The sequence below is a fragment of the Abrus precatorius genome, unplaced genomic scaffold (genome assembly GCF_003935025.1).
Source record: "Abrus precatorius isolate BTA unplaced genomic scaffold, Abrus_2018 Scaffold8, whole genome shotgun sequence".
Taxonomy (NCBI): domain Eukaryota; kingdom Viridiplantae; phylum Streptophyta; class Magnoliopsida; order Fabales; family Fabaceae; genus Abrus; species Abrus precatorius.
In genome coordinates this window covers 3,767,556-3,780,985 of record NW_020874428.1, presented here as the reverse complement: position 1 = coordinate 3,780,985, position 13,430 = coordinate 3,767,556, and the positions used below count along the sequence as shown (strand labels likewise).

General features: G+C 25.5%; 1 protein-coding gene across 2 annotated transcripts; it reads left to right on the top strand.

The window, feature by feature from the left end:
* The first annotated feature begins 9,040 nt into the window (after positions 1 to 9,040).
* Positions 9,041 to 11,548, top strand: LOC113846951 (cytokinin riboside 5'-monophosphate phosphoribohydrolase LOG8-like). 2 transcript variants are annotated; one of them, XM_027475733.1, is made up of 7 exons: positions 9,041 to 9,244; positions 9,521 to 9,618; positions 9,775 to 9,805; positions 10,259 to 10,358; positions 10,546 to 10,613; positions 10,704 to 10,847; positions 11,425 to 11,548. In XM_027475733.1, the coding sequence occupies exons 1-7, from the start codon at positions 9,131 to 9,133 to the stop codon at positions 11,515 to 11,517; spliced, it is 648 nt and encodes a 215-aa protein (XP_027331534.1). In that variant the 5' UTR covers positions 9,041 to 9,130; the 3' UTR covers positions 11,518 to 11,548. The 2 variants fall into 2 exon arrangements, with proteins under 2 accessions (XP_027331534.1, XP_027331533.1); XM_027475732.1 differs by having other exon boundaries at positions 10,543 to 10,613.
* Positions 11,549 to 13,430: the final 1,882 nt, after the last annotated feature.

Sequence of the window (13,430 nt, the reverse complement as noted above, 5' to 3'; positions counted from 1 at the left end):
TAATCAATTTTCTTAATATTACAAGTTTACCATTGCCTTTTCAATATTTTTATTTTCATATTTTTACAACAAACACCAATTTTTTATTTATGTTTTAAGTTGTATTTTGAAAATTTTTCAAAGCCAATATTTTTTAAAAATAAAACAAAAAGACATTCATCATTTTTTTTTAATTTTCAATAGAAATAAAAAAAAATGGCCTAACCCATGTTTGGAAGGTCTAAATTAAAATTAATTTTGACTGAATTGTATTTTTTTTTATTAAGTTAAAAATTTTATGCTGTATTTTATAACAAATTTACTTTCAAAAGAAAATTTTAAACGTAAATTAGATCAATTTAAACTCATTTTTTTAAAAAAGATTTAATTTATAAAACTAAGTTCAAATTTACAAGTATTTACTCAAACATATACTATATCTATTTAACATGATTTTTAAAATATAAATGTATTTTCAAATACACATGGTAATTTCAAGGGATTAATTGAGTAAAACAAGGCAGAATTTCACATTTGGTAGGCAACAATTTGAACCTTCACTCATCTTCTTTGAATGAGATAAATATAAGTCTTTTATAAGTATTCTATAAGCTTTGACAAATTTATTTAGCTTAAAATGTGGCACAATTAAATAGAATATGGTTAGACTGTCGCAAAATATGCTATGAAATTGAGTTTATAAGTTAAGAAAATTGAAACACTTACGATTTATACATAATTATTTCAAATAATTAATCATTAAAATATGAGAGGATACACATAAGTAATTTACAAAAATATAAAATAATTGTAAAATCCATGCATAGCACAAAATAAATTTGTTGGTATTTTGTGTTTTTTTTTCCCCCTCAAAAGCATATGTAAGATTTTGGCTTTTCCCATGACGAGAGGGAAAAGAAAAAGACAGAGAAGTAAAAGATTAAACAGTTGAATCATTGGATTGAAAGAGAGAAAAAGAAAAAGATGAAAAGAAAATAAAAAACAAAAAGTTTGTGTTATCATGAGAACAAGAGAGTAAAAGGAACCTAACCTAACCTAAATGGGTGTGGTCCAGTAGTTAATTCTGGAGTTCAAACTTTTAAAACACTTGTAATGAAGTGGTTACTGCCCCGAACATGGTAATTGGATGCTTGAATTTCTGCATCAAACTTTAAGACAATAAAGTAAAAAGTGAATGGATCATGTCTTATTAGAGACACAAAAAGAGACCTGCATAATTCAGAGTCAATTTGAAGTTTATATACATGAGAAAGTTCCATATCGAGTGTAAGTGTAACTATCTAAATGCTTATATACCCAATTGAATTGTAGCACAACGCATATTAGTGCAAGATGGATACTAATATATCTGTATTTATATAATTTTTAAGGCATTCATCCATATTTAGACCTAAATTTATTAATAAGCATTTACATTATCTGTTAGATATATATATATATATATATATATATATATATATTTTATCAGTATCAAAAAGATATAAGATCCATTGCCACCTTCATTTCCTAATTTTTGAATGAAAATTTTGAACTGAGGTAAAGATAATGCTCCGGGGAAGATATCAGCTAATTGTTATTGGGTCTTTACATGATATTAGCAATGTACTCACGAATAAAGGGATAGTTGACAATGACAATTAACATTAACGGGTGTTTAGAGTGTTCATTATGAGGTGGGTTAGACAAAAAGCGGATGTCAGCTTAGTTATCCCAAAATAACAGATGCACCTCAAAATTATAATATAGTAGGTTAATTTCTAAGAAATGAAGGAATTACTAAAGGAAATACAAAGAAAGTAGAGGACCAACGGAAATCAATGCATGCAAATGCAATTGGCATCTACATGAGCATTTTAATTGTGCATTAATATCAGGTAGTAATATTATATAGCTGATCATGTTTCTAAATTCTAACTCAAAATTTCTGGACTTGGGCAGCTTCACAGAAAACTGTTGCCTTCAACACAGCGATCGAAGATCTTGCACACATAAACACACCGGCAAATTTTACAGTATTCTATGAAAAAAGAGAGTATTTTGTATTTTTTTACATATAAAATAATTATGATTATTAATTTTATATCAATAGATAATAAGGTTAGTAATTTATTTTAAAGAAATAAAAATACTTTTTAATTTATAATATATTAAAAAAATTATAGTCGATAATTTAGATAAATATACAATTTCCCCTCAAATTTAAGAACACATAACTAATAAAAGCATATTAGTACTTAGATTTCAGTCATTGAGACAAAGGTATTTGTCTAACTTTGTATCGCTCTAAATATTTCTACGTAGTGTATATTCTAGCCACTTATATACAAGAGAGCTATCTTTAACTATTGTTGAGCTGAACATGAGTGAAAAAGTTATACATTAAATAAAAATAATAAAGTTCAACAACATAAATAATAAAATATTACGATTTAATAGATTAAAGATTTTGCATCAAATATAGTATTTAAATTTATTTATATAATTTACACGTCACTCATTGATGCAGATTTTAAAAATATTTTAGCCTCCTTCAATTCCATAACAATTATCATATCCAAGCTTGTTAATCAAAGTAAAAAAGAGTTTAATTTTTCAAAATTAGGTCACTTAATCATCTCAAATAAATAAAATAAGTGCTAAAATTGATCTAAAATATTCCGATGGAATGTGAGGTTTACGGAATAAGGGATTAAAATTAAAAAAAAAAATCACTAATTATTCAAATATGACAAAAAGGATAATATAACATGAAGAAACAGTCCTGTAAATTGCCCCTTCATACTGGATTTGATTGAAGAGTCAAATTGTTATTGATTACTTCTTCATGGGGTTGGGGTATAGAGAGTGCATCATCAGAAGGAATTTGAGACCATTCCTTAGAAAGTGCATTTGAGGTAGACTTTCTAGGATGGTACGCTGAGATTTTCTTCCCATTTCTCTCATAGATGATAGCATTCTCTTCTTCATCAGGCACACACTTGCCCCCTAGTATAATTGTTTTCATCCACACAGACTCATTGGTTGTTTTCAACTTCATTTTCTTGCCTTCATAATTTTCCTCCTTGTGATTCCAGTTTCTTGCCATGGACGAACTCCTTCGCATCTTGTGGCTCATGTTAAGAGATAGCCTACGTTCAGAAGCTGCTTTTTTCACAACTTTGGAGCCCACATCGGGGTGTCTCAATTCAGGGGAAGAAGGCAACTCCTTTATAAACGTGTCGTTGATAACTTTTGTGACTGTTGTTTCCTCCAACACTGCTTCCTCTTGGGTACAAGATTGTTCATGTTCCTGTGAATCTAGGTCAGACATTGTGGCAGATTGTGATGGCTTTCTTCTTAATTTTCCACTACATAGAACTGTAATCATAGCAATGCTTGTGACCAATCCTACAATGGAAAAGGAAAAGTAAAGAAATGGGCCTAACAATGATGTGTTGTTTTCACTGGGGAATCTTCTTCCCATTACAAATATTTAATTTCAGAAATGGGATTTATGTGCTTTCTATCACTACTACACCGATGTTCAACTTGATTCTATGCAAATGTTGTGGGAACTAATGACAGAAGGTACCTGGAAATAGAAACAAAGAACTTTTGGGAAAGCTAATGTTTAGTCTTGTTTCCCTTTTGGTCTTGGTAGAAGAAAATCAATGTGATTGCATGATTTAAGGAGTTGAGGGGAAAGAAATAGGGATGAAACGTCAAAGGCAGAGTCTAAACTTGGAAATTCTAATTGATGGGTTGAAATTTAATCTCCAAAGTAAAATTAAAAATTTTGTCCCAACATATGATATTGTTTTTGTTTTAATTCTTTTATATAATTTTTAAAATTTTAATTTTTATCTAAAATAATTTACAAATTAATTTATATTATTTGTTGACATTTCAACGATGTTAGATTTGATTCCATAATATTTTTTTAATCATTATATAGAAAATTAATACTTTATTTTGGTATATATATATATATAAATAAATATATACCTTAGTCGCTACATTTGACATAATTTTTTTGTTTTTATTTCTTATGTAAAAAAACTTAACATCATTTTAAAGTGCAAAAACGACAAAGATTACTTTATAAATATTTTATGTCAAAATTGAAATATAATATTTTTATGTAAGGATTAAGATGTGAATGTGTAACTGACAAAATTTTAATTTAAACCGTTGTAAATTAAATTCAACAGCATATATTTATTCATATATTATAAAATTTAATCCTTTTTTAAATTAAAGTATTTTTAAGAATTTTTTGAGTTTAAGTCAAATATTGAACTAAATACTTAAAAATAACTCTATATTTACAATAATTCTCCTAACTTCAAGTAATAATAATAATAATAATAATAATAATAATAATAATATTATTATTATTATTATTATTATTATTATTATTATTATTATTATTATTATCATTTGTAGAGAATACTGGTAGGTTAAACTAAAATGGATATATAATTTTTCTATGAAAACATATTTAATATATCTATTTGTGAATTAATATTTAAAATAAATTAATTTATATTTTAATATATTGAATAAGTACTTTTTTCATTTAAAAAAACTAGCATGTAATAAAATATTTATATAAGATCTAAAATGTAAATTTTGGAAGTATTATAAACAAATATTAATTGTATAGATTAAATGTGTAATTTAATTATAAATAAACAAAATATAAAACTTATCTAAAAAAATTAATAATAAAATATCAAATAAAAAAATTTCAAGAGGTAAAAATTTGTATATTTAAATAAAAAATCATTATTTGAGGTCAAATATTATACATATCACAGATAAAATTTATTAATTTAAAAATAAATACATCCATAAAAAATTATAATTGTAATTAATAAAATATAAAAGACAGTCCATATATGATTATTATATTTTTTTTATTACATTTATAAATATATATATATATATATAATTTTTTTATTATGAATAAAAATATTTAATTAATAAAAAATAATATAAAAATCAATTTTATAAGATTTTTAGTCGATATAATAACAACTATTTTCTTATATTATTATAGAAAGTTAAGAATTAACTTATGTAATAAAAATTTTATAGAAATTAATATATTATATAAAAATTATTATGACTATTACTTTATTTAGTTTTTTAAAAGAAGAAAATAAAATAAATTTTTTATTAGTTAAAAAATAATTATATATTAAAAATAATATTAAATTATAATACAATATTTTTTAAAATTAAATTCAGTAATAGAAACTAAATTATAGAAAAATATATGTGTAACAACTAAAATATTGCTTTTTAAATATAAAAATTAATTTATAAAAAAATACCGATTATAAAAATTAAATGCACTTTTTAACTTAACTTTTTTATAGTGAATATTTAAATTTTAAATATTAAAATTTAATTTGATTTAAATTTTAAACGTTGTACATTAAATAAATTTATTTTTAGATAAATTATTGTAATTTAATCGATTGTAATTTAAATTTAATTTTAAAATTATTGCATATCACATCAATAAATGTTGTGTCTTAATTTTATCATTGTATTTTAAAATTTTTCATTTAATAATAAAAATATTTATTTTATTTTAATTAGAGAATACTTGTTCAACGTGCAAAAGTTTATTATTTCTTATTTCATTAATGAGATATATTTTTTCAAACTATATGACGTTTCTATTTTGACAACATATTTTTTAATATTTTTATTGATAAATTATTAAGTAATTTTTAATAAATAACTTAAAAATAAGAATAAAAATGGGTTGAGTCAAATTAAAATTTATAAAATTTAAATTTAGCCTAATTTTTAAATTTTAGGCTCCAACCTATCATATTTACTTAACATTAGCCATTTTTTAAAACTTAGATATAGATTGACGTTTATAAAAGTTCAATCTAGTCTGTAAATCGATTTATAAAGCTAATTTGTAATAAGATATTTTAAATTAAGTAAAAAAAAAACTTATATTTAAATACGTTAATGATCTTAAATTTATATATAAATTAAGATTAAAATATTAAAATAAATAAATAACATCAAATTATTATTATTATTATAAGTTGATCTGTTTAATTTTAAAATATTAAATAATTAAAATATAACCTTTTTAATTAAATAAATTCTTAAATAAGTCTAATTTAAACAAAACCTTATATAAGCTAAGCTATAGGTTTCGGACGAATGATTCAATTTTTTTTTATTCCTACTTAAAATTAATAATAAAAATAAAAAACACGTTATTATTATTATTATTTACTATAAAAAAGTTATACATAACCGGACATGTTTTGCACGCTTCCAATTTTTAATAAAGAATCCAAAGTTCGGTAACCTTGGAAAGACAACGTCATGCCTATGTTTCTAGCTTTTAAATAAGACAAAAATTTAAGCTAAATATTAATTGTATTTTAAATTAAAATTAAAATTTTATCTGAATAATTTGCATAATAAAAAATGTTATTAAAATTTGATGTTAACCATTAAACTCAAATTTTAATCTTAATAAGAGAATAAAACGAAAACATTTACTGTATCATACTTGACTTTTGTCCTCTTAATTATTTTTTCATGAGTTCCTATTAAATAATTGAACCATTGGCTCAAAATAAAAATAATATTTTTATCTCATTACTATGATGTGATCAACGTCATCTTGTTTTATATCATTTTAGGAAAATCCAAAATCTTTCTTATTAACGTAAGAATACTAAAACTATACTCCACTTTTTTTAAAGTTGGTAGCCATATGGTACAATAATTCATTGGCTAAACCAAACATAATGAGCATTTATATCACCTAATACTTATATATAATAGTTTGGGTTGATTTAATTTAACCTTTTAATTGATGCATGTTAACTACATGTATTAATTTTTCTACAAGATAAACATTGATAAAAAAAAAAAATACAATCAAATAGTTTAGATTTATTTTATTCTGTTGGGTGATGTCTAAACTAATCTGTACACTTTTTAATAAGTTTTTATGGTATAAAAATTATATGTCACGTTAACTTTGGTGAATACTGAATATAAAATACTGTAGAGTTGTACAAAATGATATTTTTGTAACTTGTTTACAGTAATTTTTTTCATATTATTTAAAGTAGCATTTAAACTTGTATTATTATTATTTACTACCTCGTTTAATATTATATTATATTATTTAATTTGATTATTAAATTATTATTATTTTCAATATATATTAACTTTAGACAAATAATTGCAAATTTTGAAAGAAAAAAAAAACAAATAGTTCAAAGTTTAATTTAAAACTTAAAGTATAATTACTTAAAATATATTTCTGTCTGTCTGTAAAATAAAAAATATATAAACATGTTATTTTATATTGTTTTATTTTTTATTTTCTAGTTTAATTCTAACTTTACCAAATACTTTTATATTACTAAATACCTTTAATTTCACCCAACTATTAAGTTTTAAACTTTCAACTAACTTATTAACTATTTTTTTACCAAATGTAACGTATCGTTAAAAAGTAAAAAGGAAAACAAAATTATAACAACTTACAATTCAATTAAAATATCAATTTTAAAAAATATATAATATTTAAATATTACAAAAAAAATATACTAATCTGGATCTCTTTCTATTGTGTCAGAAATTGGATATTCAATTTCATTTTTGCTAAGAAAAAGATAAAAAAATTTAAGTCAAAATAACTAAAACGAATTTTATATACTTGAAAAAAGAAAATTAAGTATAGAAAAAGAGGAGACCGGATTGAGTAAAGAGAGAGAGAGAGGTAGTGGCAAAACTAGAAAAGAGTGTAAAGAAAATGTGAAAAGTTAGGTATAAAGTAAAAAAAATAAAAGAGTTGAATATGAGAGGAAAAAAAATAGTTGGAGGTTGAAGAGAAAATATTACAAAAAATAAAGATATAAGAAGATTGAAAGAGAAAATTTTGATCCAACAAAATTTGCTTAAACTAATTTTGCATAGTTTTTAAATTTTTTTTTTTTGTTTAAATAAGCTTTATTTTTGCTTTTGCTTAAAAAAAATGAAACTAAATATCCAGTATTATCTAGACAAAAAAAAAATCTAAATCTATAATCTATCAAAATGTCAAGTTTTTAACATATAAATAATTTTATCTTTTAATTAGATAATTTATATGGATAAAAATTTACAAATTAAAACATATACATTATTTTGCTGAAAAAAATGCATTATTATCTTAAGAACAAAATTTTATATTATTAACTTTTTTTTTCAAATTATATCATTGATTAGTTAATAAATGAATTTTCCAAATTCATAATTCAAGCAATAAAACAAATACCATTTTTTAAAACGATAGTAAGTAACAACTATCAAGTTTTAAATTTTAAATAAATCTAATATCTATTACATCATTGAATAATGATGTTTAAAAAAGTTGATTAGTTTTTTACTTATATCAATTATTATGTACTCAATATATTAACCATATTTACAAATATATTTTAATATTTTAATTTTTATGATTAAAACAAAGGTAAATACTTATTGTTGTCCTAAAATATTAGTTAAAAAATTAATGATAAAAATTTCTTTACAAATATTATGAATATGTCTATTTATTATTTTATTAAATAATTTTAAATTCGTTACATTTTTATTATTTAAAAATTTACGATTTTTATTTAATATTTTCTAAAAAATTTCAAACGAGACTCCTGATATTTTTTTGTTACAAGGTGACGTCTTTATGAATTTTTTATTTAATCTATCTAAATATTGTGAATTATTTATTTAATTTTTAATTAAAAACAAATAAAAATTCACATTATTTATGAAATAAATAATCGTAATATTTAAAGTTAGATAAAAAGTTATAATATTAAAAGACAATAAATAGAAAACAAAAATCATCAAAATATATTTGATAAAAAAATATCATGAAGAATTTATTTAAAATAAAAAAGTTTAGAAATTACATAAAAAGATTATAATATTTTAGGACTTTTTAAACCAATAATTTCCTTCGTAAATACGATGCTGAAGCTGCTTGATCCTCTTTACTATAAAATGTGTCTCTTCGTAGTTCCAATGGCCTTGGATTTCCACTAAAACGACAACATCACCATCATCATCTCATCAAACCAAGAACGAACAAAAGCTCCAATTTTGAATGGAGCAAAGCTACCCCAATAGCAAGTTCAAGAGGCTCTGTGTCTTTTGCGGCAGCAACTCCGGCAACCGACAAGTCTTCAGTGACGCTGCCATTGAATTGGCCAATGAATTGGTTACTTTCTTTTCTCTGTTCCTCATTCTCTTCTCAAAAAACTAATCTTTTCCATAACGGGCCATTTGGGTATGTTGTCAGAGATTTTTTTTATACCAACCTATTGTAAATGCAAGTCTCACAAAATATGCTTCACTTTTTAGTGTGTCACATTTTATTCATGTGTGAAGTTCTAAATTTGGTTTTTAATTTTGTAGTGTATTGCTAGGGAATAGTTGAGTTTCAATGTTGTCTTTTTAATTGTTCTATTCTATGTAATTAAAATTTACATCACAGGTTAAGAGGAACATTGACTTGGTGTATGGGGGAGGAAGTGTTGGGCTAATGGGCTTAATATCCCAGAGAATGTATGATGGTGGCTGCAATGTTCTTGGGTATGCTTAAAATAACATGCTTTTGTATTCTAGTGTTTATCATGGATGCTCTATTCATTCAACTGTGTAAGCTTGGTGGTGTTGATTTAACCACTTTGTCTCACTGTTTGTTTTTCTTGTATTTTTCCCTCATTTTCTCAATCTCCTCATGTACAGGATTATTCCAAAAGCTCTCATGCCTCTCGAGGTATTTGTGCTGCTATCTGTTTAACTGTTACCTTTAATCATCTGTGTCAGTTTACTTTTTTTTTTCTGCGTACGGTTAAATTGATCATTGGCATTGAATTGGTTCTTGTTTGATATTGGTTTATTTTTGGGATTTATTTGATTAGTTGACAACAAAGATAGAAGTCCTTTTGAAGAATTTATCTGAATTGGGGTGAAAGATTTTTTTTTTTTGAGGGGTGGGGGCGTGGTTATTATTGCGTGCTAAGTTTTGCACAGCATCATCGTCAGCCTACCTGTGCCATTATATTAGCACTTTGCTTGTTACTTCTTATAGTTAATATTTTGGGAGAAAATTTGTTGGGTTCTTTATGATAAATGGTCCCTTCGTCTTAGGAAAATTTATTGTTTGCTTTCAATGTAGAAAATATGATTCATTAATTGTTGGTAAGTTGCTATTGGGCTATTTTGACAGATATCTGGTGAAACAGTTGGTGAAGTAAAGATTGTTTCTGATATGCATGAGCGAAAAGCTGCAATGGCTGAAGAAGCTGATGCATTTATTGCTCTCCCTGGTAGTTACCAGAACAGCTTTTTCAAATAGTTTTTAAAATAATTGACGATTGGATGTGTTATTACATGTGAATATTACTAAAGATATTGTTTTATTTACTGAAATTAACTATTTTGGTGTATTGAATGCCTAATGTTGACTATTACTTTCTTTCTTATACCCTCCTTCCTTTTCCTTATAATTAGGAGGATATGGAACTATGGAAGAGCTGTTGGAGATGATAACTTGGGCCCAACTCGGAATTCATAAAAAACCGGTAAGCGGTAACCTGATGTTGTTACTATGTAGGGTAAAATCATTGGTATACTAATACAATCATATATTAACTCAGTATCATCCTGCACAGGTTGGTCTACTGAATGTTGATGGTTACTATAACTGTTTGCTTGCATTATTTGACAATGGTGTTGAGGAGGGTTTCATTAAGCCTGGCGCTCGGAATATAGTTGTCTCAGCTTCATCAGCCAAAGAACTTATGACGAAGATGGAGGTCTAAATATGACTAGTCATTTCTACCTTAACATGTGAAAGGAAACACCCGAAAATGTCTACATGCAAAATTTAATTCCGATTGTAAACTGATGAATGGCAGATTGATTTAATAAAATCATAAGAAAAAAATAATTTAACATCTGTGCTTGATATATCATAATAGATATCCGGCTAAGGCTACTGTCAACTGATCAGTTAAAGAGTTGGCATTGGATACCTAAAATAGATAAAGGGCTTAAGAATCTTTATCTTTCCATAATTTCTTCCTTGACAAATGAGAATATATTGGATCTCGTATTTTATTTTATATTCATCTTTTTTAAGGCACTGTGCTGTGTGATTATTGTCAAATAGGACTTTTCTGTTTGTATGTTACTTGTAAACATGAATATTATATGTAGCCTTTTGGGATATTACAATTTTCAAACCCTTAAAAAAATGCTTATATAAAACAATGATTTCAAAAGTGCTGTGTTGTTTCGTTCTTTCTTTTGCTTGTATGAAAGAGGTGTTTAGACTTTATAGTACTGTTACTGTTAATTATAACTCTAAATGCTTGATTCACCTTTTTGCAGCAATATTCTCCTTCCCATGAACATGTAGCCCCTCATGAGAGCTGGCAAACAAAGCAACTGGGTGATTATCCAGGACAAGAAAATGCAGAATGAAACTTTGATTGGTTGAAGGCTTTTCCAAAACAGTTTTTGACGTGATTCTTCATCTCTTGAAATGTATACACGAGTCCCTGTGGATGGGGCCATATGTTGTTTGTTACTGTGCTTTTGATTTTACAAAGTGCTGGTATACATGCTTTTCTATTTTGCATCATTTCATTCAATGGTCAATTGGGTCACTGTGTGAAAGTCATATAATTTGGTTTTTATTTAACACTGTTTAAAAGGCAAAAGCACATTGAAATTGCGAAGAGATGAGAAGCATTTCCATGGCCTAATCTCAAATGTGCATCATGGGGTGGCATGTGGCTCCACTATGCTGTGGATAAATTGGACAATGTAGGTGAATCTGGTCAACCTAGACTTTTGTGAACCTGAAGACTTTCAAGAAGTTTACTATGACTTCATAATTGGCCTCTTCTGTGGTACAATAGAATGAAGTAGAGTGGCTGATCTCCATAATGTGGCAATCATTATGCAGTGGGCATTTAGTTTAAGGTTGAATAAAATTAATTGAGTCGTTAAATATATTTAAAATACATACATAAATTAATCTAAATTATATATTTTTTATTGAAATGAGTGCTTTTATTAGAATGTGCGAGAATTAATTTTCAAACTACAAAACAAACAAGTCCATGGTCATTTAAAAAAACAGAAGAACCAGACCTCAATTTCATAACAATGATTTTGATGTCCCCCTAAGCTTTGCATTTTGATGAAATAACAATCAAAATGGTACCTGGAGGGTAACTGTCGTATATTTGCGATTTAAATAAACTTGTGTCTTTGGAACAATTATGCTCAAACTAAAAGTTTTAATTGGTAAAATATAATTATATAAATGATGTCTCAATGTCTATTGTACTATTCAACTTATCCAAATTGTAGGAGCTTTACTTGCATATAAGTGGAAGTGCCTTCGCATATATTCAGCAAGAGTAATTCTTATTTAACTTACTCTATCTAATATTTTTTATTAATTCAATCATTAAATTGAATGTTCACAAAAAGTAAATCAAGTTCATAAAAAATTATATAATATAAAAATTATTTAATATTTTTTCAATTAACTTTATTTTATCCTATTATATATATTTATCAAAATATAAATAAACTATGAATGTTTAGTTTAACTAAATTTCGACACAGTGATCAAGATGATATCCACTAAAAAAATGTTACTATCTTGTGTTAAAACAATTTGGTAATCATCAGTCACGTTGACAAATGCTGCACTTCATGGTGCAAGTTGGCCATATTTGAGCGTGCCAACAATGTTGGAAAAGATTATTGAGGAACTATTTATAGTAGAACCCTTATTGTCATGGTTCTCTACCTTTGAATATTTGATTCCATTGTCAACCGATTGACCATGCCAGCCTCCTTTACTTGTAATGGTGGACCAAATTGCTAACCATTAAGTCCAGTGGAGAAAGCTATTACTTCCTAAGGAGGCCCCTTCTTCCATTCATTCTTTCCTGATCATAATTTAGACATGTGAAATGTTTCTTAACAATTTAAAAAAAAAGACATTTTAAAACTAACTAAAATAAGTGATTTATTTAAAAAAAATAAGCTACCACGTACCCTAGTTATTTAATGTACTAAACAAATCACAAGATACATATATCATCTACATGAATTATGGCATCTTGGAATTTCTAAAACCTCTCTAACTTAAATATGTCATCCACTGCCTAAATTTACCTATATGAGGACAAGAATCATTTCCTTCAACAGTGGTTTCGAAGCATTCTCCTAGAATCAATTCTTTTGCCTCAATCATAATCTCTGGCGGATGAAGTGACCCTTAGAGACATTCTAACACAAGCAACCCCTATATGTAAAGATCACAACTGCACCAGTGCGCAGGAATAAACTGTTCTTTATTAAACTCTGTTTCC